Below are 25,403 nucleotides of genomic sequence, written 5' to 3'. Positions count from 1 at the left end.
CGTAAATCGTACATCCAGTCAGACCTCTCAAATCCTGAGGGTCACTCCTTGGCGATATCACTAGACTCGATACTGAGCCTCCTTGGTATGTAGGGGGGATTCCTCGTGGCTTAGGAATGCAGCGACGATGGTCATATCCTTCCTTCTTGCTCTAGTTACACCAGGAACAAATAGGCGACCTTCTTCTCTCAATTTTGTGTCGTTGAGAAATCTCGGGAACTTGGTGAAAAGCTGCTGATAGGCTGTAAGGTGCCCATGCTTAAGACTCGTAAAGTACGCATAGTCGGCCATGAATTGTAGTGTGATTGACTCATTAGGCATAAGCCGAGCAGCCGCGATGGTAGAGTACGCGAGGTCAATGTGGTCGTGATTGAGGGTTTCCCGCTTGATATGGATTTCACCATGGCGGTAGTTGTCGAGAGCATCGCTGAAACATTGTTTCCATCCTGCCATCTCTGCAAGTAGCATGAGTTTCAAAAGATTTGTTTGAGTACGCTCATCCATTGCTTCCGTCAAAGGTTTTGCAGGAAGAGGGTTATCAGGAACAGTATCATCCTTCTTGGCCGTGGTGTTCTGCTGTGATGCTTGTCGGGCATTGGGAGACTCAGCGGTAGCTTTTTCCTGACGGGGCTGAAGAGTCATGTTCGTCAAAGCTCCAGATAGCATATCCTCCCTAGGGGAAACGTGACTCTCAGGAGGGCTCTTTGCATCCGTCGTGGAGCTTGTGCTGGTGCGGGCAGCTGAAAATCTGAGCATATCTGCCAGGCGAATCTCCTCGGCCGAGAACTTGCGGTATGGACCATGGAACGCAATGTGATTGAAGCTAGATTTCGCCGAACTAACCTCGCTCTTCTCGACCCAGGGTTTGAGAGCACCAGAACTCTGGAGTTGGGCAGGCACTGGCACTTCACTCAGGTGACCATCATTCAGGCCAAGGGGGCTGTGGCCAATTGAGCGGGACCCGAGGAAGCTCGATGCCGTACAGCCATTGTGCGAAGAGATTGAAGGCTTCAGGGTCGACTGCATCCAACCGAAACTTCAAAAGCTCGTCGGCAAGATCAGCATAATCTTGTTGGAAAGCACCGCACCTCTTAAAGAGTAGGTTCCACTTGATGGACTTCTTGTTAAGCACTTGGCCGAGAATAATGAACTGGCGGCGCTCTGGCCCGACGTAGACGCTGACTGAAGACACGGGGGAATCACTACGAGACGTTACTATGAGAAGGCAGCGGAGTCTTAACAGAGGAAGCTGGACTTACGATCCAATAGACATATCCACAACAGCTTGCGTCGAACCAGAAGGATGACTGGTCATGTTGATGCGAGAAATGTAACGAGCCGTCCGCAGGGAAGTTATTCGTCGTGCTGGCAGTGCCGGCCTTGTGTGGACTGTAGGTCGGGGCTCTATTGCGGCCAGGCTTTTTTTGCTATGCCTACTGAATTATTGGAGTAGAAGCGCAGCAGGAATGGTCGTGGCCCCTAGTGTTGATACCGCACAGCGTGAGCCTCCGATGAGGATGAAGTTATTTGCGGGCGATAAACAAATGTATTAATGGATACCAGTCTGCCAGATATCGGGTAGAGGTGCTGTGTCTGGTGGGCTTCCCTACCTGTCTGCTGCCTCAGCAACTCATTCACAAAAGCCTGCTGCCTGAGCAAGTTGAGCCAACTCGTACAAACGGCCCTGTAAGTACGGCTGCTAGGAAAGTGTATTGAGGGTGACTCTCTTCTACCAGACCTACTTCACTTCATGTACACCAATGAATAACCCTAGTACCTTCTAGGAATAATCCAGCTGGTTCAATCTTTCCATGTGCCCAGATCTTTCATAGTCGTCACTTCTCACTTAACTCACTTGTAGGATCCCACATCCTAAGTTCTCCTCTGCAAGACTGCTCCAAATGAGTGGCCTTTATGAGGATGCCATTTTGCGAACTCATCCCTCAGTCACCGGCCACTGAAACTTCCTGCAGACTTCCTACATCAAGTCAGTCAATTTTTGATGAGATCCAGGTACCCTGGAGAGCCGCCTGGATAGTATGGCGGGGTCGAGGATCATTTGAGGTCACCTGCAGCTCTTGCCTCTGTATGCAAGAGAGGTGAAGTTGGTGATGTCGTCTTGATGGCGGGTGTGGAATTGTGGAGTCGTTTATTGGAAGCATAGGGTACGTACCTCGAAAGTGCCCATTTACGCGCGACGCGTCTCTCAGCTTCGGGCGCGTCTCGATTTCTTAGATGTCACACCCCACCATGAAGTAGATCCATGCATGCCACACTCTCCCGAGATCGACGACAGCCAATTCATATAAACCCATGCCGTATAACCAGTGACCGAAGGCACCGCAATCAAGCCCAAGACATCATATCATGGCCGACGAATCCATACAGAATGGCGATAGCCAGGCCTCCAACAACGACATCACCATGGCCGAGCCAGCACCCTTGCCCAGCGCATCAAATGGTGGCGATGTCGAGGTGAAGGAGGTGAAGCTTGAAGACCTGTTCGCAGATGTAGACTCGGAAGACGAGGAGTTTCCCAGCTCTCGGCCACAAGAAACACAACCATCCAGTTCGCCCACCGCGGCGCCGGGCTCTCCATTGTGCGCATCCAACCACACTCCCGCAGCAGCAGCAGCAGCAAGCAGCCCGAGCAACAGCCATCGATGCTAACCTTGTCTTCAACACAACAGAGAAATCGGCATATCACTAAAAGCCTCCGACCCCGAAATCCTCCGCTCCTTCTACCAGCGCCTCTTCCCCTGGCGGCACCTGTTCCAATGGCTGAACCACAGCCCGACGCCGACCAACGACTTCGCGCACCGCGAGTTCGCCCTGACGCTGCAGAACGACGTGTGGCGGCGCTATATGTCCTACCCGACGTCGGACCTGATGCGCAAGGAGATGCTGAACCTGCTGCCCTCGCGCATCGAGATCGGCCCCGTCTACACGACGAACCCGCGCGACCGCAAGACGGTGCGCAACGCGAGCGCCTTCAAGCCCGTCGCCAAGGAGCTGTGCTTCGACATCGATCTGACCGACTACGACGAGATCCGCACGTGCTGCGACAAGGCCAACATCTGCCAGAAGTGCTGGCGCTTCATGGTCATGGCCGTCAAGGTTGTCGACGCCGCCCTGCGCGAGGACTTTGGCTTCAAGCATATCATGTGGGTCTACTCGGGCCGGCGCGGTATACACGCCTGGGTGTGCGACAAGAAGGTGCGGACCATGGACGACCAGAAGCGGAGGGCTGTGGCAAACTACCTCGAGGTTATCAAGGGCGGCGCACAGGGCGGGAAGAAGGTGAACCTGAGGAGGCCACTACACCCTCATATCAGGTATGACGACCCGACCCCCATCACCACCACCACCACGTCCTTGATAGTAGTTTGTTCGCGGAAGAAGCTAACCTATACAACGCACACAAAACAGCCGTTCCCTAGACCTCTTAGCCCCCTACTTCCAGACCGACGTCCTGGCGACCCAGGACCCCTGGCTCGACGCGGACCGCGCGGCACACCTCCTGACGCTGCTGCCGGACCGCCCCCTGACGACGGCGCTGCAGAACAAGTGGGACGCGTCGCCGGGCCGCTCGTCGGCCGCCAAGTGGGCCGACATCGACGCCGTGGCCAAGTCGGGCGCCTCCAAGTCGCTCGATGCGCGCCAGCTGCTCGAGGCCAAGCAGGACGTCGTGCTCGAGTACACGTACCCGCGCCTCGACATCGAGGTCTCCAAGAAGCTCAACCACCTGCTCAAGAGCCCCTTCGTCATCCACCCGGGCACGGGCCGCGTCTGCGTCCCCATCGACCCGCGCCGCCTCGAGGAGTTCGACCCCCTCGCCGTCCCCACGGTCCAGGAGCTGCTGGCCGAGATCGACGAGTGGAAGGAGGAGGCGGAGGGGGGCGGCAGCGGCAGCGAGGACCATCATACTGTCAAGGAGGAGAACGCGCCGGAAATCAAGAAAGAAGACGGGGGCCCGGCCGCCAAGAGGACGAATATCCAGGACTGGGAGAAGACGAGTTTGAGGCCTTATGTCGAGTACTTCCGGAGTTTTGTCCTGACACTTATGAAGGATGAGCGTGACGCTAGAGTCAAGAGGGAACGAGAAGAAGCCGACGGGATGGAGTTCTAGATAGGGGAGCGGTGAGACGAATCACGAAACTACCTAATGGCACGAAATCAAAACTACCGACTCGTATGAAGCCATCTGATCGCCCCCCAATGCTGTCAAAGAGTGAAGGTCGATACTTACAATTGACAACCGTAATCATGAATAATATCGCCAATCAATGGTACACTGAGAAGCTGGGGGTGGTGGTTTGTGAGAATTATCAAGTATCATTCTTTGTCATATCCGAGACTGATTGAAGAAGCACTCGTACACTCATACAGATAATATCCATGCTGTGAACAAATCGACATTTTGTGTCATGGGTTTGCAGCCATCCATGAGTTTTCTTCCAGCCAAAATAACGCCTCGCGTACATGCGCCTCAGATGCGCAATGGGTATGTCGCTCAATCTATCGTACACATAGTCCATGTTTGCCACTGGTTTGCCACTGCCTTTAGATAACATTCATATCCGATTGGAATGATGACCAGATGTAAGAATACCCACAAGTAAGATAGAGACGCGATCGCTGGCAAAATGATTCTTCTACGCATGCAGGTGCTGCTCGCTGACTGCGCTTATAGACAGACTGAGGTCTCAAGTAGGTTCTGGTCAGTAAAGGTTCTGCAGGTCGGGGCCTCCAAATCCACTGGGTCCAGCCCCCGTAGGACGGCCCTGTGAAGGAGCAGCAGGTTGCCAGTTTGGTTGTTGGTAACCCATGCTCTGCGGGCCAGTAGGCGGTTGAACCTGGAAGCCGGTCCCGGGTTGACCACCCTGCGGCAAGGTGGGAAACTGATCATCATACGACACAGCCGGACCTTGGCCGTATCCTCCACCAGTCGAGAAGTCACGGCCGCCAAGGTCATCCAGCGATTTATAGCCGTGACCTCCGCCTCTGCCCCCACGACCGCCTCCGCGGTAACCTCCGCCTCGAGGACCGCCGCGATGTCCACGATTAGGCGTGCCGCTTCTAGCGCCGCCTCGAAATCCTCCGCGACCACGGCCCCCGTATCCTCCCGAATGGAAATTGCGGTCTCCATGCGAGTTAGCATGCGGACCACCATGTTGCCCGTCTGTCTCACTGTGTTTTCGCTTATTAGATGATCTGTTAAATGAGTTTTCGTAGTCATGTTCGTTCGAGTCTTCCGGTTCAATCCGCAGTAGAACCTTTTCGCCCACCGTCGTTTCAAACTCGAAGGCTTCATCTGGAGAGACGGGTTGCCAGTTCTGGATTTTGCCAGCATCCATGGGACGCGCTCCCTTACGCAGGGCAAGGACAACCAGTGGCCTGGGGTTGTCGGTGTGGTATTTGGCTGTTGGCGGCACAGGCGCGACCGAGGCTGCCCAGATACTATTCTCAAAGCATGCCGTGCCGGTTACCTTCCACTTCATCTTGGTGCCCATACCACCCACCTTCTCCATGACGCTCTCCGGGCACGGGCGAGGACAAATCATTATGTTGTTAGCATGGAATTTGAGCTCGGAGTGCGAGAGCTTGGGCAGGTGTACAAGCTTGAGTAACCGCTTGGAGTCCGCCTTGCCAATCATATAGCTAGTGAAAAAGACGGTCTTTTTCACCATCAGGCGCTCGTTTCGCTTGCCTCCAGGCGGCCGAGGACCTGGTTGGTCGAGCATTGCATTGTGGGCATTAATCAAATGCTGAATCTCGGCAACCTCGACCACGGGATCCAGGTTTGTGGAGATGTCGGCAACCTGAATGACCTCGGCGTGGATGGGACCGCGTGTCTTCTGGCCGTTGTGTCCCTCTTGTCGCCGGTTGAAATCGGCCATGAAATCGCGGAAGCCCTGCACGTGCTTTACACGGTCTTCGTATATCCGAATCTCCTCGGCGTTCTTGTAGGTTTCCATGAGTGACTCGAGGAACACCTGCTTGAACTTCATGGTACTGGAGAACCGTTCGTTATTCGGTCCAATGGCGGGCTTCAAGCCGGCCATGTCGAAGTCCAGACCCTTGCTGGCAAGAATGCGCTTCATTAGCTCGGAGAAGCCACGTTCAGATCTCCCGGTCAACATGACGCTCAAGGCATCCTCCTGCTTCATGCTGAGATGCACCAGCTCGACAATCTTCTCGTTCCACCATCCCTTCCATCCCCGTTTTCTTCGTGTTCGACGCCCTCGCCCGTAGCCGCTAGGATGCGCGAGTCGTGCCACCAGCCGCCATTAATGAAGATATCGGGAGAGCCCAAGGCACCAGTGGTTCGGCCGTTCCACAGTTTCTGGTTGGGTAGTGGCGTCTTGAACAAGGTGTTGTCGAAGTCGTAGACATGGATAGCCTTGATCTGCTCAACGGCTAAAAGTGAAGACAGAGATATATCAGCTGGTGTACGACAAGCTATTAGCATTTTCAGGCAGTTGACTTACGAGGTAACTTCTTATCCAGAATGGACCACCTGCTCAAAGCAGTGACGGTATGCGTGTTGGTGGCAGGGCCATTCTGGGTCCCATTGGGGTGTCTTGACGCCATCATCAGGCGTTGCAAAAGATCGCGCACAAACGAAAGTCGGTAGCTGGACACATGCATCCAATTACATTGACATGGTAAAGGTTCCAGGCTAGATGGGTATTGCGTAAGAGGTTGCGAGTCTCTGCTAGTTGATAATCGCGTGTCCCCTCGGTGCATTTGCTTCCTTGGATGTCGAAGACGAGTCGCGATTCCCAGGGCCAGTCACTTTTTGGCAGGCATTAGGTTAGATTAGTCTAGGTTGGTCGATCGGAAAGTTGCAGCGCAGCATCATCATTTATGGTCCGAGCTCCTTTCACTGGAAATTCCATGGTGGGCCCGTCACCTTCTATTATGAGTTCGGCATGTCCCCAAATCCCCTATTGTCGGTATTTCACAGCAGCACAGGTGCTACTGTACGTTTTTACTCACCATGTTGGACTTGATTCGGACTTACAAACGCCAGAATGATATATCAAAGACTGCCTTAGATAAGCATTTTTTTATGGAGTTCAGAAACACCGTACCCGCCTTGGTTCTACCACCTTTGGCTTGTCTCTGTCATGCGAACTTCTTTTAAGGCACTACCAATGTACAGTAGCAATGCCGTTCTCTAGTACCCCGCCAACAGGCACAACACGCTCGTAGCGCACCACGAGAACATCAGCCTCTCCAGCACCTGCGCCAGGTCCTCCGTCTGCTTCTGCGCGTCGTTGTAGCTGCCCATCTTGGGCAGCGGCACGCGCTTGCCGCCGCCCCAGTAGTCCTGGACGTACTGGCGGGCGAGGAAGAGGCAGCCGGCCATGAACGGTGACGCCAGCGTGCGCACCAGGAAGCCGTACGAGTGGCCCCGGAACGCAAGCAGCACCGACGCCACCAGCGACATGATGAGCGCGATGGCGCCCGCCGCCTGCGTCGCCCGCGTCTTCTGCAGCTGCCGGTCGGCCTCGTTCGAGTACTTGGCCAGCTTCTGCGTTGCCTCCTCGTACTTCAGCAGGTTCTGGATGGCGTGGAAGGACTGCTGTCCGCCGTAGGCCGCCAGGGCGGCTTGCGCGATGTGCAGAACTTGTAGAAGCATGATATGATCGAGGTGGTGGGGACTGACGAATAAGTCCGGAATGTTATTGAAGTGTCTACTTGTACCTTGTGAAACAAGGTCGGTATTGTGGATTGCGCGAATTGCGTGCAAGAGACAGTAAGTAATGATTGTTGCAATGCGAGTAGAATGCGGTCTCTTTCTCTCTATATTTGATTTGTTCCAGGTGATGACGTAGTTCAGCTCAGTCTTTGCCAAGGATATGTGTTAGCCTCTCTGGTGGTTCACTCATGACGCACATCGCATTGCGGCTGAACCTAGATCGAACTATAGCAAAGAGCATTTCGATAATTCATAATTGTGAGGCCTCAGGGTCTTCTAGGCCGTTTCGTAAGTCTACTCCGCAAGTCAAAGCCCTCCAGGCAGCTTGGTTGTCGACTATGGTGCATCGAACTGTGGCTTGCATTGTTACGAACACGCAACCTAACTCTATTTCCCCTGAAACCTATCCATGTATGAGCTGAACCAGTTCGTTGGCCAGCAGGGCGATAAAGTAGCAGTATACGATACATTCTCGGACGGCTATCGGACCATCTGCCGACATCACTCGTCATAATTGACACTTCTCAGGGGCCAGCTTCCCAACTGGATCACCGCCTCGCCCAGACTTCCCTCGCCTCCCCAGTACTCTCGCACAAAGGCGACCATGAGGTCCTGGCCGTTGAGCAAGACGCCACTGGTCCAGACCTTGCCGTCGCGCGCCCAGCGCTTCTCAACCCAGTTCGTCTCCGGGGCCTTCTCCCGCAGCATGGGGAGCATCGCCTGTGGCGCCGTGCACGTGAGGCCCTTCAGGATCCCGGCCTGGAGCGGCACCATCATGCCGGCGCAGATGGTCAGGAAGGCTGAGCAGTCTTCGTGGCACTTGCGAACGAAGGCCAGCTCAGCCTCGGTCGGCTGATAGCCTTCCTGGAGAACTGCCCCCATCAGGACAATATCCAAAGGTGGGCAAGTCGCGAAGGAGTCCTGTTTATCATAGGTAACATAGTCAGCCCAGATACACGTAGAAAGTGCATTGGTAAAGTACCTACCGTTGGTACGACGGACAGGCCGCTGGTCAAGCGGCTGGTCCTTTGACCAGTCTCGGACACCCAATGGAATCCGATATCAAGGGCTTTGGTCTTGAAGTCGGCTGGGGAAAACTCTGCCGGGACGTTGTCGAGAACCGCCTTGGTCATGCCATTGAGGAGGTCGATAGGTGCGACATCCAATATTTCGGTCATGCTCATAAACACCGTGTAAGTCTCCATCGCGATGTGCTCAAGGCTAGAGTGGTACCGACCCATTCATCAACAAGACGCCTACCTCGATGCGGCGGTTGGGGTTGGAGAGATCGATTGAGGAAGGCATTGCGTGAGAGTAATTCCTGTGAGAAGTAGAGGAAGGTAGGCGAGAAGTGACAAAGTGTAGTGTGCTAAGAGTCGATAACCGGTGTTGATAGTAGAGATCAGTGCGGATAACACTCTCAGCTGGTTCTGGCAGAATACTACCCGTATTTATATTTCATTCCAGCCTGTATACTTGAGATGTCAGCTTACACATGCCAATGTAATTGACCGTGGAACTCCGAACGCCACCGGAGTTATACAAGCAACGCCTCACCTAGAAACCACCGTATCGCCGTGTTTCAACGGTCCTCGAGGACTGAATGGTCAATCGCAGGGCTGGACGCTCCCAAGGCATGACATGTTGTGTGTGAAGCGCCGGAAAAGGAATATGAAGCATCACTGCCTGCATCGGGGCACATTCTGAAGCGGACTTACACCAAGTCATTACGTGCGTCGCCTGGGATTGCAGCTGCATTGGATGTCCGAATTGTAATGATTCTGATGAGTATCGTCAAAGAGGTATCAAAAACTCGGACTGCATAGAGGAAGGAAAACAACGCCATCTCATCGAAGTGATGCCGCAGCTACTTGGCCAAATGTCACAGTACATAACACGTGTAACACTGTTATGCGATTTTAGATAGTGACAGAAAGATTAAAATGTGCTGTATAACCTAGGACAAGTTCCGTCCATGTGCCTTCACTTGAACATTTGGTCGGCTCCGGATCTAGCAAACCCCCTTTTCGGGGGACACATGCCGGCGCGGCAGGTTACCTCTGCTCCCAGCCCTGGGAGATACGTGTGTCCGGTGGCCTTTCAGTGCTTTGTAATCACATTGCACTTGTTTTATCTACAAACCCTAGATAAGGGAGCGAAGGTCTATGGGAAACCTGCTTCTACATGTATCCTACATGGTTTTTATGATATCTAAATCCATGGGGCTAGCTCGCCACATACAAACCCACCGTCGCCAACTCGAACAAAATCCCTTACGAGACGGTATGTACCATTAGTGAGCCTTCAGACTCGACTTGCTCTGTGTTGCTATCACTGCCACGATATACAGATTATAGTAGGATGGCGTTGTCCATGGGTCAGGCCTTGGGGGTAAGTCTGCCAAGGAACAGTGCTTGTTACGGCTTGACAGCACGATCAAATCTGACCGTTGCTAGGTTATCCACTCCTATCATAATTTTTCTTTGCATTCTAGACCTTGTTCGAACGCTCAGCACGACTCCAGTCGAGATTATGTGTTGCCGACGAACTACCTGGAGCTTTTAGAGTTTGTTGACCCTGACTTGTGTCGCTCAACAGTGTATAACTGTGAAGCCTCTGCTTCGAAGGATCATTCCTGACGCAAACCATGCCACTCCTCAGGAGATATTGTACTGCCATGGAAGCTCTGCGCTGTTCTCTGCAAGGTTGGCACGTTGAAAAGATATGCGATGTTGAGGTCAACATGTCTTCACACATGGTTCTTCCCCCTAATTTTTACATGCCCGCATTTTGAGGCTAATCAGATAAGCATCGTGTGGTCTGTCATTTTGAGACATTGGGAGTCGTTCGCACATGACGTCGTTGCTTTCCCTTTAGGGTCCCATCGCTAACAAAAGTCCGAGACAATCTGTGTGTAAGACATCGACGCGGCCGCGGCTCTCGACCGGGCAGCCGGATCTCGCTGTTTCGGGGCTTTTGCTAAGATCCAACTCCAATGATGGCCAATGTTTGAGCTCTGCTCGTATTTCTCAATCCATCCGTAAAGCTTCTCTATTCGCTCCTACGCTGGATGGACTTAATCAGAGTATACTTTGTCGTTGGCCATGTTCATCAGATGGATACAATGGACCGTGATTTTTTGGGAAACAGACCCGGCCAAGACATGGCCAAATAATAATACTATGGCTAACTGATTATTTAAACGTACAAGAATCCATCGTTATTGACCGGTATCTTGCCCATCATCACTCGAACTAGGCACGCAATCTTGCCTTTATTCGCTTCTCTCCCTGGAAACTCCACAGAATCCTGGACTATCCTGTTCTGAAAGGGTATCCCTCTTCATTCCTTGACCACCGGTACAACTATATTACATTCTTTCATATTTCAGAATGCTTTGCCAGAAGGCCATCGTTCTGGCGCTCTTCGGAGGAGTAGCCGCTGCCCGAATCCAGCAACATGCACGGGATTTCGGTGCAGGAGGTGGTGCCGGCGGAGTGCACGGAGGCTATGGCGGCAATTCCCAGAGCGGAGGAGCTCAGGGAGGCTGGGGAAGCGACTCTGGAAGCAGCGACTATGCCAGTAGCATTCCTCACGACTGGAACACTGGTAGCCACGGGTCGCATGGTGGCTCCTCTCACGGCGACTACATGACCACCACCACGTCGACTGCCGATTACAGCATGCCTGCATGGACAGAGACTACGTCTAGTGCCGACTACACCACGACTACATGGTTGGAGGAGGCCACGTCTACTACCTTTACCGAGGGCTGGGGTCACAGTCACGGTAACGGACACCCTACTTACAGTGAGGCGGAGACTACCACTTCGGCTACATGGTCCGCAGCGTACCCTACGGCAACCTTCGCGGAGACTTCCACCTACGCAGAGACCACAGCTACCTACGGAGGAGAGGGAGCCCAGCCCACGTACTCGGCGGGTGATGCGCCATCTTACACCCAGGCAGAGACCACTGCTACCTACGGAGGAGAGGGAGCACAGCCGACGTATTCGGAGGGCAGTGCGCCCACTGGAGGTGAGGGCTACTCAGCCACTGCAACTGCTACGTACGGAGCCGAGACTGGATTCGGGTCCTCCGCGGATACGGAACTGCCTCTGGATACGGAAGTGCTTCCGGATACGGAACTGCCTCGGAATACGGGACTGCCTCGGGATATGCTACTTCCAATGGGTTCGGTACTTCCACAGGATACGGGGCTTCCAACACAGGATACGGGGCTTCCAACACTGGGTACGGGACTGCCTCGGGATATGCCACTTCCACAGGATATGGGGCTGCCTCAGGATATTTTACTTCCACGGGATACGGGACTGCCTCGGGTGATCAGCCTCTGGCCAGCAACTACGCTACCACGCTGGCGACTAGCTATGGGCCACGCTAAGCCATAAAATTCACACCAAGACGACAATATGGCGAGGGAGGGGATGCGGAAACGGATGGGGGCTGCGTAGTAAGGTCTAGTGAGAAGGGGATGGTGATTAGGTGGAGGGAGTATTGCGCACGGAATTGTGAGCGGAAAGTGTTTTACATTTGTTATAATATTTGGTTCTTTCGAGTTTGATTCCAATTCACTTCTTTCATTTGTATTAATATAATCTTGAACCTGTAGATTGGGCGAACGTACCGAAAAGATCTTGGAGCAATGCGGCGCCGTTCATTGTGGTGTGATTGGATATCATGCATAATTGGTACTGATAGCAACCAGACCAGGGTAAAATAAAGTAGGCAGCGTACTCGGATGCGCGTCGTGGAATTAGGCTACCATTTCACCGCGCTCGCCTGCCGGCCTCTCATTACTTACTACTGCTTACGTTCTTACGATTGGATGCCTGGTTGGGACTGACTGGTTAGTGGTGGCTTAGCCATGTTTTGCGGGCGTGACCCCTGAGCATCTAGATGTATGAGATGCTCCGTAGTCCGAACATACACACATATTCCCCCTTACATGCACCGCGCACACAGCGTTTAGTATCCGAGTGCTGCGTATACGCATCGACCAAAATGAGTATCGGGACCTCCATCAAGCCGTGAGCCCGGCAGGCCTTTCGTATAAAATGAAACGGTCCTTTTCTATTATGGGTGCTGTTGATGATTCAGTTCTGGGTGTTCACACTCTACCTTCACACACACACACACACATCCCTAAACGCTTGCACAGCTTCAACTGTTTGCCTAAGCAATTGAACCGCTATCGAAACTCGACGTCAACGGCTAACAGTCATGTCGGGCATCAAGTTCGACAAGTCAACAATACCCGACCTGAGCGGCCGCGTACTGCTCATCACCGGAGGTACGTCGTAAGAGAGTGGAGGGAGTGATATCCCGCACAGATTTGCTTGCCGACCAATGAAACCACCGTGGCGTGTCCCAGCTGCTGAAACCCACCACCCCCTCAATCTGACCCTCGCTCCTCCTCCTCTTCTTCTAGGTACCAGCGGCATCGGCGCCGAGCTCACAGTCGAGCTCGCCCAGAAGAACCCGGCCCGCCTCCTATTCACAGGCCGCAACGCCGCCGCCGCCGCGAAAACCCTCGAGCGCGTCCGGCAAACTGCCCCCACCGCCGAAGCCGTCGTAACCTTCGTCCCCTGCGACCTGGCGAGCCTCGCGTCCGTCCGCGCGGCGGCCGCCTGGACGTGTTCCTGGCCAACGCGGGCATCATGGCCAAGCCCGCGGGCCTGTCGCCGACGGCTACGAGGTGCACTTCGCGACGAACCACCTGGGCCACGCGCTGCTGACCCAGAAGCTGCTGCCGCTGCTGGAGCGGACGGCCGCCCTGCCGCCCCTGCCCCGGGGGCGGCGCCGCCGGTCCTCCGCGCATCATCTACACCACCAGCGTGGGCTGGAAGGGCGGCAGCCTCGACTTCTCGGGCGGTCTCCGGACCACCCAGGAGTCCGCCCTGCTGGGCCGCTGGGTCCGCTACTGCAACAGCAAGCTGGCCAACATGCTCTACGCCCGCGAGTTGGCAAAGCGCCACCCGACACTGCTCTGCTTCAGCATCCATCCTGGCGTCGTGTCCACGGGCCTGGTCACCGACCTCAAAACGAGCGACCGACTATTTATTCAGATGACGAACGTCGGCAAGATCATCACAACGGAGCAGGGCGCTTTCAATCATCTGTGGGCTGTCAGCGCTCCTCACGACTCTATCGAACAGGGTGGCTTCTATGAGCCAGTTGGAGTGCTGTCCTCAGAGAAAGGGTTAAGGCCAGAGATGCGAAATATGCCAGCCAGCTTTGGGACTACAGAAAAGGAACTGGAAAGGTTCATGTAAAAGATACCGTTGATGTTCACGACATTATGTGTGAGTGATGCCCTAGGTGAGTCGTTATGTTAAAAAAGAAAAACACGCTGTTTTAAGACCTTAATTGCATTGCCTTTTTAGTATGTACATGTGTGGCAATTGCCTCATTCTTTTTTTGTCCTAACTCCAGACCCTGATTGCATTTTACGCCTGAACACTGCCGTTCGTTTCCTGGACCACCGTCTTGTCTAATGACTTCTGCTCAGGCTCACCAGCAAGCTCCTTCTCAGCCTTCTCGAACTTGGCCTGCTCCTCGGACGTCATGTTGGGAAGCAGTGGCTTCTCCTGGTCCGCTGTGAGGTTCAGGTGGAAAGTACGGATGACCGAATCAGCATCGTCGATGGCGAGTGGCCTCACGTCAGCCATAGCCTTGACTTTCTGGGTGCAGAGTTTGACCTGAGCATCAGTCATGGTGAGACCGAGCTGCTCGACACGGCTCTTAATGGCATTCCAGCCGGTCAACCGGGAGGCAAAGTGGACTGAATGAGAAACAGTTCGTTAGCACCGATACCAACTGATGGATCGTTTCTTTGGGAACATACCATAGCGAGATAGACCGTAGTCTTCGGGCTTGAGAATCTCATATGTAGTCGGGTTGTTAAGGATAGCCTTGGCGTGGATGCCGGCCTTGTGGGTGAAGGCACACTTTAGACTATGTCAGCTGCAATCCACACGTGGGAGTCATCGGGAGCAAAAGAAGAGAGTTACGTACGAAGCCGGTGATGGGGTTGTTGAAAGGGATGTTGATTTGCACTGCACTCGTTAGCTGCTTTCCCAAAATGATCAACGTGATAAAAGTGGGAAGTTGGAGGGGTCGGTCTGGGGTATGCTGGGGTTCAACATCGTGGGTCTGAGGGTCGCTTGGAAAATTCCACCCAGTCTCCATTGTATGATGGTCATTGGAGCGGAATAATCCGTCATCTGATGAGAAAGCTGAAACTTCAGATTCCTCGACACGGCAGTATCCGATTCTCGAAAGTGAGAATGAAAATAGGCGCCGATAAGCTGCAACGCCATGGGAAAAGTCCCAAATTTGTCGATGTGAACCCAACACACACCAACACCGCCGCGGAAGATAGCGGAAGGGGACATACCGGCATCGGCCACGAGGTTTTCAAGGTCCTTGAGCTTGTGGAGTTTGTACCTGGGTTTCGTTAGAATGCGAATAATCAACAAGATAGCAACCCATAACCTACTTGCTCATGACGTAGTCGCGATCGGCAACCATCATTCTCTATATGAGATTGTCAGTATGCTGCAATAAACACATGTGCGCTGTGGGGGACATACCGCCATCAGGCCACCAAGAGTGGTGATACCATTGCGCTCACCAATACCTGACAACTCGGATCAGTAAGGCTGTCCACGAACAACCGACTTTGCGCAACAGCGACATACCAAGAACGGAGGTGTCCACTAATGAAGAGTTAATACAGCATTCTCCCAAGAGAAGGGACAGTGAGGTGACATACCATGTGTGGCACCAGCTTCGAGAGCGCAATAAGCGTTTGCTACGGCACAGCTGGTATCGTCGTGCTGATAAAATAGCCAACGAGTCAGTCACATAAAAGGCATAAGTCATAGGCAGCCCGATGCAGCTCGGGGACGTGGTTTTGATTGGCACTCATATCCCCATGGGGCCAGAAATAGTATGCTCCAAACTCGAGACTCGCTGACCCAATGAAATACAAGTCTGCATGAGCACGTGCAAAGAGGTGTACTTACGAAATGGGTTTCAATATCGCAGTTTACGACACCACGCAGAGCTGTGCAAGTTCAATCAGATTAGTCATTGGTTCCCCGTTTCAGCTCGTGAAGCAGAAGCAAAAAAAAAAAGGTGATGAGCAGCGATCATTGCACGCGAAAACTTACTTCTAACAAGATCGTAGACCTGTCTGGGCGAGGCGCATCCAACCGTATCAGCGATGCCGACGCGTGTCACTCCCACCTTGTCGACGGCACTGTATACGGAGAGGAGATCGACGAGGTTGGATCGGAAAGAGTCTTCGCTGGAGAAGCAAATCTCGAGACCCTTGGACTTGACGAATTCAATGACCTCAATCGCAGTCTGTCTACTCGTTAATATGGTGTCCGATATCGGCCGAGGATTTTGAAGAAAAAAAGGCCCCGCTTCACCAGTGCACTCACGTTGATGATGTAGGTCATGTCCTTGCCATGTGAATGCTCGCGAAGATACGACGATGTACCAATGACAACATCGAGACCGTCAACACCGGTCTCTACGGCCATGCGAGCATCGTCCATGTGGCAGCGGACATGGGTCAAGATCTTGGCCTTGAGGCCGAGCTTGCAGATGGCCTCGCAATCCTTTCGGGACTGCTCAGAGGCAGCCGGTGAGGTAAGCTCGATGTAGTCGACGCCAAAGTCATCGAGGGCCCGGGCGATCTGGATCTTGGTCTCGGTATCGAAGAAGGCATTGGCAAACTGCTCGCCCTCGCGGAGAGTTGACTCGACTAGCGTTAGGTAATTGTGTTAGCGAGAATCCGATATTGTCGACGCAGAGTTTGTGGTCGGAAGAAGTATAACTGGGGAGGATATCTTGCTATCTTGCTGTTCGGGTCGACTCACTGATCTTGAACCTGGAGACGTTGCTCAGGAAATCGCCGACGGGCTGGTAGGGGCTGGAGCGATGCGTACGCTGGGTCTATAGCGATTGCGATTAGAATATTCATTGAACTATTACCGGCCAAGAGGTTTTCGCCCGATCAATTGAGGATTAAGGTATAAACTCACAGCAATGCCAGTGAAGCCCGGGTGAGCTGAGACAAACACTCAAGTTAGCACGAAGTTTCTGCAGGCCAACGAGACGAGAGACAAATCAAAGGCAATGACCAACATGGATCAGAGGTATCGGTGCCATTAGCACGGCCATTCGTGGCCGGAGCGGCGTCTGGAGTAGGACACATTGTGAATAGTGGACTGTTGGTAAGGATGTATCAACAGTTGTCGGTTGGTCGGGTGGTGAGAATCAAGTATTCAGTTCGAATAGTGAAGAGTACCAATTTTTTTTATAGTAGATTTTTCCCTTGGTTACCGTTCATGTCAATTGAGTCACCACAAGCGGCCTGCGGAAGACCTGGAAAAAGATGTGGGTGAAGGGGTCTGTGGCTACTACACTGGGTGTGTAAGGCGGGGTAGTTGCAGGGTGCGTTTATGTGCTGTAACATTGGCTGGACGCAGTGGGCATAGCCAGATCCCCAATCCACAGTGACGTCCAGTCACGTAAATTGCCCAAGCTGGTAAATCCAATGCCCAGCCCACTGCAAAATTCGCTTGTCCCTTGTAGCACAGCCTGTAGGTTAGGCACTAAGACGCAGGCTTGCCAGGATCTTGACTCTTCACTCACCCGAAGCCGGCTTCAGGCTTCAGTACTGTTCAGGGCAACATTTGCCAATTCAATAATCACCATGTATATCGGAGGCTGTTCGTGTCTTGATCAAATGTCATGTTCCAAAGCAACTTGTAACGTATTGTTTGTGAACCCTACGGCACACCATTGGTTACCATACAAGAAGCCTTGCGTATTATTATATTATGTAGCACTTACATAATTTGCAGGTGTATGAGTGCAGGCTCTCCGGTTATAGCGGCCTCAAGAAAAAAAAGGATTGATGCCATGCCTGATACTAATAGGCCATTGCCTGTTCCGAGCATCTGGATCACTTCACGTTATTCTGGTGCTTTTGGGGGAGTCTGAGTGAAGATGAATAAACAACACTATACACAGCATCCGGTGTAGTACGCAGTACTGCAAGCAACTCAGTGGACGACCTGAGATCGCATCGCCAAACAGCGCATGGATTGCGTCATACTGTGGCGATCTGCTTACATCGCAGACGAGGGCAACAGATCAATTGCAGTTGAGTGGTATTAACATGTATTATCGCCATGCTAGCTTATTGGCCGGTCAGATGGGAAACCAAGAGATGGCCTAGCATACAAGCGCAAGTATGCGGCATCCGCCCTGGGCTGCTGGGCGCGCTTTATGCACCGTTTGTCCAAGCACATGCATTTCGCTGCAATGCTTATCTCAGCAGACATGGAATAGAACCTGCAACATGACTAATAAGAGCAGCTGCCGGCTGGAGATGCGGCTCAACCGCACGGCGATGCTCTACCTATCTCAGCACGTCGCTCCAAATGACCTAGGTTGATCTATAACTTCACGGAGGGACCGTTTTACTGCTAAATCTGAAAGCACGGAATCAGGGGCTGGCCATGAATCCTCCCGATATTGGTATCATGTGCTTCATCAGTGTCGTGTCGAGCTGACCACTGCTACAGACAAACGTGTGATACTTTAATACACACGTACGCAGGTACAGGAGTTATTTGCTATGAGAAATCACTGTTGATGGGTCATCGCAACGTACGGATCTCAGAGCCAGTTGGGAACTGTTCAACACTTGGCAGGAGTAGTTCCTGGTGGTCATGGAGTCACTGCGCCTAGTTTAGACGCGGCACGCGGGTCAGATACCGTGTGGTTTACTCTGGTCGGGTATACGAAAATATAGGCGGAAGGAATCGTTACAGGTAATATAACACCTCGATGGCGCTATCATGGCTCTATAGCAAGAACAGGGCGCATCTTAAAGTACGTGTTGGCTGTGTCACCACTTGCATGCTGGGAAGATAATGATGCGCGAAACCGATATGTGTGCCTATCTACCTGTTAGTTCGTCGCGAAAGCCCCATCACTGGAGCAACAACTAACTCCGAACAAAGAGCGCATTTGACTTCGCCAAAGGTCTCGCCAATTTTCTCGATTTACGAGCAAGCATAGTACAACAATCTTAGAAGGCCCATAGTTGAGATGAGTATCGGCTTTATGTACGCTCTTGAAATGGCTGTCTACTCGCTTCCGCGTGGCATTACTCGCGGCTAATCTGAAGGCCCGGCCGGCCGCCCCCCCCCCCGGCACAGGCAACCCTCCTCCCGCAAAAACGCAATGAGTTGTGGCTAAGGCGGATGCTGGTAGGGAGTTTCAAGGCCTACAAGAAGTGTCACGAGTGATATCTCTGAGCTTAGGCATCCCAATATCGTTGGTGTAGTCAGCTGGGTAATTGCCGCGCTCTGATGCGACATACATTCCAGAAAGGGGTACCCGTGGCGTGAGCCCCTTGAATATGGGCAAAGTTGATGTCTCACTTGTCGATTAGGATCCTTCCGCAGCTAACGGTATTCATTCATTGTCTACTACTAGGTAGTTCTAGGGTATATGATGTGCTTAGTCTTCATCACTTTCCTCATCACTATCCTCTTCTTCGGCTTCTTCTAGCCAATCGACGAGGGCCTTGCACTTTTCCCGAACCTGTTCCATCGCTTCCCCGCCCTCCTTAGCTCGAGCATCTTCCCACCATTTCAGGATGCCCTCTTCTTCTAAGATGTCCTCGCTATACATCTGCTGGAACAGAGCTGAGCACAGGGCTCCTGCTTTCTGGACCTCGATGACTCGGGAGATGCTAACGCAAGCTCGCTGGACAGCCAGGATGAAGTCAACTTGCTCAGGAACACTGTCTCCCCCAACGCCGACCTCAGACACAAATTCTTTGGCACCCTTGCGTTCGGTCAAAACGCACTTAGCAGCTTTGCTCGTCTCCATTCCGCCGCTTTCGGCGTTGATCAGCTCAACTGCCCGACGTACGAGTGCCGTCGCAACTGCCCGGCGGACAGCGCTATCCGAAGCGTCATTGGCCAATCGAAGCGATGTGAACTCGAGTTTCTCGGAGTCGAAATCGCCAGATTCGCCCCGCAACACCTCCAATAGACCAAGTACGGCTTCCGTCACGAAGTTGGAAGCGCCAGCGGTAGACGAATCATCGGAGGCGAATGACGTGGTACGGCCGCTTCTTACTGTGTCCCGTGCTTCGTCATCCGACAAAACCTCCTCGTCGCCTGAGGCTAGTGTGGAAACAGACGAAGCATATAATTCGTAGCCCTCGAGTGAGTAACCTAGTGACAACTGAAGCCGCTCAGGGTCATCTTCTCCCATATCCTCAATGTCTGGGTCAATAAAGAGAGTACCCTTGCCTCGAGGACCAAGCAGCTCAGTATTGGGTGTTGCCGAGGTGCCCATTGCAGAGAGCACAGAAATGATGCTGGATTTGGCAACAGCGATACCATCTCCCACAACAACACCAGAGCCTAGCAGACAGCCTGAGCTCACTTGAGAGTTCTTCCCGACAGTGCTGAATTCGGCAATTATTGAATGTTCGACAACAGCATAATCGTCTATGGTGACGTCTTCCCAGATAATGCTGTCTTTGATGACCACACCCTTGCCAATCTTGCAATTGCGCCCGATTATGCTATTCTCTATGCTACTTTCAAGGCCGACAGCAGTGTCTTGGCCAAGAGCAGCGTTAGAGATATCGCAGCCATCGTTGATTGTTACTTCGTCCTCCCGGTATACATTGTTATCCCGCAACTGATATGTGTGCTTCTTGATCAGATTGCTGTCTGGGGTAAATGGATGCGTCCATCCGTCTAGCACATCACGACCGATTGCTTCATACATCTGAAAGTTTGTCGCCCGTGCAGCGTAACCGTCTGACACAATTTCAGTGTGAATCATCTTGCCGTTAAGCTCATAGTCTTTGAGGACGCCATGTAGATAGTTCGCGCGTGGCAACTCATAATCGAAACTTTCGGACCACAACGCGAGCACATCGGGAGTGCAGATGTCAATCTGGGCATCGATCAAATCCGCTCTGATCTCGAGCTCTGGCTGCTTCAGCATATCGGAGTCTAGTTCGACGTGGTGATCCGACTGCAATGGGTTCATCTCCTCGTAGTGTAAGCAGCGCTTTGCTTGCGGGTCGACAGCGAATACGGGAGAGATGCCGTTGACTTTGGCCCGATGCTCGTCCTCGCCGCCTTCTCTCAGTACCATGGTCATTATGGAGTCCCGGTTGGCCTCTTTCCGCGCCCGATGCGCCGCCAGCGCGCCATCCAGGGAGATGTTGGACACTAGGTCGCCGTGTACTAGAATAAAATCGCTCTCGATCAAGCCGCGCTTGTCAAGATCACGCAGGAAATCGCCGATTGATCGAGCGTCCGAGACTCGAATGAAATCGACGGTGGAGAATGGGCATGACCTGGCTATCGGTGTCCATCGCGACTGGCGTATGTAGCTTTCGATCTGTTCTTGGAACGACGATGCGTAGATGAAGACCTCCTGGACACCGTTCATGGCAAGGAATTCGAGGGTGTACTCGAGCAACGGCGTGTTGGCCAGCGGAAGGAGGCACTACGACATCAGTCAGCGAACGAAAAGCCCTCGAGTCAAGAAAAATTGTAATCTCACTCTTGGCTTTTCTAAAGTGAAAGGTCGGAAGCGAGTTTGGAACGAATCGGCTATGATCTATAGGGGGTGAGGCATCACATGGTTAGTCAAGCATCGTAAACGCAATAAATTGCCCCGCGGTCGATCAAGACGTACAACTGCCTGCAACACATCCTCTCGTTTGTCCTCTGCACCTGGCTTAGTAGGCTTCTTGGCCTTGCCCGAAGCACCGGCCTTGGCGCCTTTGCTCGACATGTCTTGCCTGTTGATATGCGAAAGCGGTATATCGCGAGCAGTAAAGAAGTTGCTGCCGGCTCACGACCTCCGTGACGTTGACAAAGTACGAGCCCTGTGACTCAATGGCTGGATCGGCGCGGGCTGAGCCTGGAAAGCTCCAATGACTTTTTGGAGGGGCAGTTGTGGCACACGGACCGGACCTTATCAATTATCAATTCGTCATAATTCATAAGGTGTCTTATCTCATGCAAGCATAAAACCCTAGTCTAAAGTAAGTTGAGTATTCATAACTTCAACATTATGCATGTTTAGGAGATTGAGTCTGGCCCCGAGGCAAACACCAGTCGCATCTCCGGTCTGCGTACCTACAGCAGAGAATCGGAAATCTTGAAATGCTTCGAGTGACGAGAGTGTCTGCGGATCCAGGGGTGTGTGTATGGGGAGGCGGACGGACACGGCAATGACTGCATCGTGAAGCAGGTCACACCACCAAGCACTTTTTGGAGGCTGTAGTCAACTCGACAACTAGTCTTACACTCGAGGAATTGTCTGCTTCTTTCCTCTCGAAGAGAGACTGTGAAGACAAGGGCATGTAGACCGTCCGAGTCGGCTCCAATCCATGTCCAAGTGGAATGTGTCTTCGTTAACACGGCTTCTCTGACTGAGTATCACGCAATTCCCATCCCTATCCAGAGTGATGAAAGGGGTTGTTGAGTCTCGCTTTGAGCTCGGGGTCATCAAAACGTCATGGGCCATTGGCCCGGCATTTGACAGTCTTCAGAGTCTCAACAGTATGGTCTTTTTGCCCAATCAGTTACAGTGGCCTCAATGTCTGGAAAGACTACCAGATCAATCAAGATGCTTTCGACTGGTGGTTGGCACATATGCTAGAAGTTATTGTATGTATATCTTTGCTGTCTTTCCGTTCCTTTTCTTATCAAAGTCAAGCGCAGCAAACCTTCTTCCCGGAACATGGATGTGAGATGACGGGGCAAGAACGCGAACGATACTGAGAAAGTGCAATGTCTTTTCGCAGTGGTTTCCTTTGGCCCGAGAGGGCCGGCCACAAGCAACATATCATGCAAAGAGATGGGCCATAACGTCTGCATCGATAGTGTCGGAGGTCGACGTTTCATCGTCACTGGAAAGGACGCTATCATCCAAGTATGCATCTTGCCCAGTCCCCGTTTAATAAAACTGGCATATCAAGCTCGTTCGTATATGATATATCTCATATGGATATGCAATGACTCTCTCATGATCCTACTTGGTGGTTCCGAACCTAACGATTGCAATTATCAGCGCGACTCCGCATAGCTCCGTTATGGTTCAGCCGACCAGCGAATGTCTTATTGGGCAAACATATGTTCAGGGTAGGCATATGTGTTCAAGGTAGGCAGGATGTTATTTGCGTCGAACGATACTCATAATCCCTCAGGCATGCGCAATGATATACTTGCATCATATCATGTATTCCAGATTCAGTCGGGAATCAGTACTCGTTGAAGAGACCACGGCATCCTTGTTCCCACCATCCGCGTTCTAACCCATAAAGAAAAGAGAACAGCACGTTCAATATTTACGCGTCTTCTCAGACCAGACAATATAATGGTGCTACTGTGTACTTGTATTTGGGTGTGTAATGGTGTCAAAATAATCCATCATGGGTCCCCAAAAAGCCAGGAAAAGGGGCTGGCTCACGGATTCCCCATTGGCAAATTGACTCTACAGCCTTTTTCAGCCACCAGGAATTTGTTTCCAGGCCGACTCCGATATCTGCACGCAGACAACGGTTTGAAGCCCGGCTCAGTACCTACTGTAAACGACTTCGGCGCGACATCTGGACTCGCCTGCACGACGAGCTCAAGGCTACCCTTTACCTGCCCCCCCCCCCCCCCTTGGGCCAAGAACGAGCATCTAGACTCTCATCCATTGACCGGTGCTCCATGTCCGTCTGACAACTGCGCAGAGCTTGGTAATGTATATTGAGATTCAGCCGCCCAGCTCAACCACTATGTTTGTATGAGATACATATGTACCTACAGTAGACCGTGGGACAAAACCAGCGGATAAGGTTAAAACGAAACCAATGGCGAGTTTTTGTCGGTAAGCAGCTAGGCACGGCGGGAATCGAGAACGATGGAACATTCTGAAACCATCATCTTACCATGACTGACGTATGCACGTAGTACTGTGAGGGACAGTTAATACGATATAACCTCGAGGTCCGATCATTGCTACACAGGACGGAGGACGGAGCGGAGCAAAAACAGGAAGAAGAAATACCCATGGCGTGTAAATGTATCGAAGCCCATCATTGTCAATATCTGTCCAATGACCTTTCCCGGTAGTCTTTGATTGGCACAGCGCAAGACCTGAAAAGAAAATTAAAAAGCACTTGAACACAACAGCCAGGGTTTGGGGAAAGCTACATAAACAGGCCGCGAGGGGTTCAAAACAGGCCACCAGCAACCTCCACCTCTGCAAGCGGAATTCTTTCCCGTCAGTTGTATGGGTTCGCATGGATACATACAGGTAAAAAAGAGCAGCCAGGGGTTTTGACTCGACTCCGACACGACATGGCCCGAGGTCGTATTGAGACTTCACCATAGTGGGGGGTCAAAATGAGAACAGACGATCATCGCAGGGCTTCGGCTTCGGCAGAACTACCCGTCGTCACCAGTTACAGGGCAGTGACAGGTGCCCAACCGACTGGGCTGCAGCAGCAAACCCTTGAACAAAGACGAAGCCTTATTTCTGTTTCTTTCAGCTTGGAACACGATGCCGCAGCTAGAAGACTCGACGATCAACTGTTGGTGGTGGTGGTGGTGGTGCTAGGGAAATGATAGGTCAATTGATTGAGAAGACTGGTCCTGTCGCATGTCGGTAGGTCTGCCAGGTCCAGTACATTTACATGCCGGCCTCGCGCGCTACTGGCAATTATTAGGGCCTCTTGGTTACGTCCCCGCTCTATTAGTAGAAGCCGGATCCTCCAGTAACCCGTATCGATTGGATAGGGACGACGTGTTAGGCCCATCTCTTGCCGCATTCAGGCTTGTCTCCCTAGAATTTCTGGGCTGCCCGCGCCCGGATGGCTTCCCCGGCCATGATACGCAGGGTCGCTGTCTCCTGTTGATCCAACGACTCTCTCGTGGTGCGTGGGCCAAATGAGGGAGAGAAAAAACTTTGTTCATATTCCTTGCATGGATTGTTCAAGTTGTTGGAGAATGGCGCACACACCGCTTTACCGCTACGTACTTACCTCATACCGTCATGTCCCGTCTCGATTGACGATTGTACAGCAGGTAGCGGAAATAGGGCAAAAGTTATGCCTCCTTGAATCCACCTTTTTCCGCGGCCCCAGTATGGGAACCTGATGTTCCTCCGACAGCAACACAAAACTCACTTCCGCGGCAAGCCAGGAGCCATATAGCTCAACGGCGTGGAGAATGTCATTCGAATATCAAACCACGACTGGCTCGTTTCAACTTGGCAGCCGCTCCAGCAATATACACAAGCGTGACCAGAATGGCCCGGTGGTTCCCCTAGGCAATACCCTGGGTAGGGATGGTGTCCTGAAACGGATACGGGCCCAACTCAATGCAGGGATTCTGATTTATGACGGATCGGCCCACGACCACCCCGCGCGGCGTGGGATTGAGGATTCTTCGGGCAAATGCGAAGAGGAAAAAACACACACGGCTGCCATGGAGCGTACTGCTCACAAATAACCCTCCATCTTGCTCATGCCGCTTGTGGTAGAGAAGAGACGACACATACGAAATGAAGCGAGTCCGAGATACTTTGGTCAGGCTCAAGAGGGGGG

At 52.5% G+C, this 25,403-nt stretch overlaps 10 protein-coding genes across 10 annotated transcripts; 3 read left to right on the top strand and 7 right to left on the bottom strand.

Moving 5' to 3' along the window:
- Window positions 1-60: 60 nt before the first annotated feature.
- On the bottom strand, window positions 61-1,315 carry PG994_011873 (uncharacterized protein; the record flags this gene model as incomplete). Its single annotated transcript, XM_066863282.1, has 3 exons — window positions 61-882; window positions 962-1,202; window positions 1,260-1,315. The coding sequence occupies 3 exons, from the start codon at window positions 1,313-1,315 to the stop codon at window positions 61-63; spliced, it is 1,119 nt and encodes a 372-aa protein (XP_066712392.1).
- Window positions 1,316-2,367: 1,052 nt separating this feature from the next.
- PG994_011872 (DNA primase small subunit) lies at window positions 2,368-4,129 on the top strand (the record flags this gene model as incomplete). The annotated part of the gene is made up of 3 exons (XM_066863281.1): window positions 2,368-2,600; window positions 2,691-3,335; window positions 3,430-4,129. 3 exons carry the CDS (start codon window positions 2,368-2,370, stop codon window positions 4,127-4,129), a joined length of 1,578 nt encoding a protein of 525 aa, XP_066712391.1.
- A 592-nt stretch (window positions 4,130-4,721) lies between these two features.
- PG994_011871 (uncharacterized protein) lies at window positions 4,722-6,143 on the bottom strand (the record flags this gene model as incomplete). Its single annotated transcript, XM_066863280.1, has 1 exon — window positions 4,722-6,143. The coding sequence occupies one exon, from the start codon at window positions 6,141-6,143 to the stop codon at window positions 4,722-4,724; it is 1,422 nt and encodes a 473-aa protein (XP_066712390.1).
- Window positions 6,144-6,166: 23 nt separating this feature from the next.
- Window positions 6,167-6,651, bottom strand: PG994_011870 (uncharacterized protein; the record flags this gene model as incomplete). Its single annotated transcript, XM_066863279.1, has 2 exons — window positions 6,167-6,420; window positions 6,492-6,651. 2 exons carry the CDS (start codon window positions 6,649-6,651, stop codon window positions 6,167-6,169), a joined length of 414 nt encoding a protein of 137 aa, XP_066712389.1.
- A 532-nt stretch (window positions 6,652-7,183) lies between these two features.
- On the bottom strand, window positions 7,184-7,648 carry PG994_011869 (uncharacterized protein; the record flags this gene model as incomplete). Its single annotated transcript, XM_066863278.1, has 1 exon — window positions 7,184-7,648. One exon carries the CDS (start codon window positions 7,646-7,648, stop codon window positions 7,184-7,186), a length of 465 nt encoding a protein of 154 aa, XP_066712388.1.
- Window positions 7,649-8,209: 561 nt separating this feature from the next.
- On the bottom strand, window positions 8,210-8,913 carry PG994_011868 (uncharacterized protein; the record flags this gene model as incomplete). Its single annotated transcript, XM_066863277.1, has 2 exons — window positions 8,210-8,629; window positions 8,695-8,913. The coding sequence occupies 2 exons, from the start codon at window positions 8,911-8,913 to the stop codon at window positions 8,210-8,212; spliced, it is 639 nt and encodes a 212-aa protein (XP_066712387.1).
- Window positions 8,914-11,100: 2,187 nt separating this feature from the next.
- PG994_011867 (uncharacterized protein) lies at window positions 11,101-12,120 on the top strand (the record flags this gene model as incomplete). Its single annotated transcript, XM_066863276.1, has 1 exon — window positions 11,101-12,120. The coding sequence occupies one exon, from the start codon at window positions 11,101-11,103 to the stop codon at window positions 12,118-12,120; it is 1,020 nt and encodes a 339-aa protein (XP_066712386.1).
- Window positions 12,121-12,952: 832 nt separating this feature from the next.
- On the top strand, window positions 12,953-14,004 carry PG994_011866 (oxidoreductase; the record flags this gene model as incomplete). The annotated part of the gene is made up of 4 exons (XM_066863275.1): window positions 12,953-13,022; window positions 13,161-13,367; window positions 13,399-13,537; window positions 13,566-14,004. 4 exons carry the CDS (start codon window positions 12,953-12,955, stop codon window positions 14,002-14,004), a joined length of 855 nt encoding a protein of 284 aa, XP_066712385.1.
- A 174-nt stretch (window positions 14,005-14,178) lies between these two features.
- On the bottom strand, window positions 14,179-16,961 carry PG994_011865 (homocitrate synthase; the record flags this gene model as incomplete). The annotated part of the gene is made up of 14 exons (XM_066863274.1): window positions 14,179-14,513; window positions 14,577-14,679; window positions 14,747-14,787; window positions 15,093-15,178; window positions 15,231-15,268; window positions 15,325-15,371; window positions 15,433-15,450; window positions 15,507-15,570; window positions 15,760-15,800; window positions 15,907-16,102; window positions 16,183-16,508; window positions 16,624-16,699; window positions 16,789-16,814; window positions 16,892-16,961. The coding sequence occupies 14 exons, from the start codon at window positions 16,959-16,961 to the stop codon at window positions 14,179-14,181; spliced, it is 1,467 nt and encodes a 488-aa protein (XP_066712384.1).
- A 2,321-nt stretch (window positions 16,962-19,282) lies between these two features.
- Window positions 19,283-21,595, bottom strand: PG994_011864 (translation initiation factor eIF-2B subunit epsilon; the record flags this gene model as incomplete). Its single annotated transcript, XM_066863273.1, has 3 exons — window positions 19,283-21,304; window positions 21,362-21,418; window positions 21,497-21,595. 3 exons carry the CDS (start codon window positions 21,593-21,595, stop codon window positions 19,283-19,285), a joined length of 2,178 nt encoding a protein of 725 aa, XP_066712383.1.
- Window positions 21,596-25,403: the final 3,808 nt, after the last annotated feature.

Source organism: Apiospora phragmitis (assembly GCF_038363925.1).
Source record: "Apiospora phragmitis strain CBS 135458 chromosome Unknown utg000010l:1.0-9815664.0:1.0-9183399.0, whole genome shotgun sequence".
NCBI classification, from domain to species: domain Eukaryota; kingdom Fungi; phylum Ascomycota; class Sordariomycetes; order Amphisphaeriales; family Apiosporaceae; genus Apiospora; species Apiospora phragmitis.
Note: the sequence above shows the minus strand (reverse complement) of the source record. Positions and strands in the feature narration are given on the sequence as shown.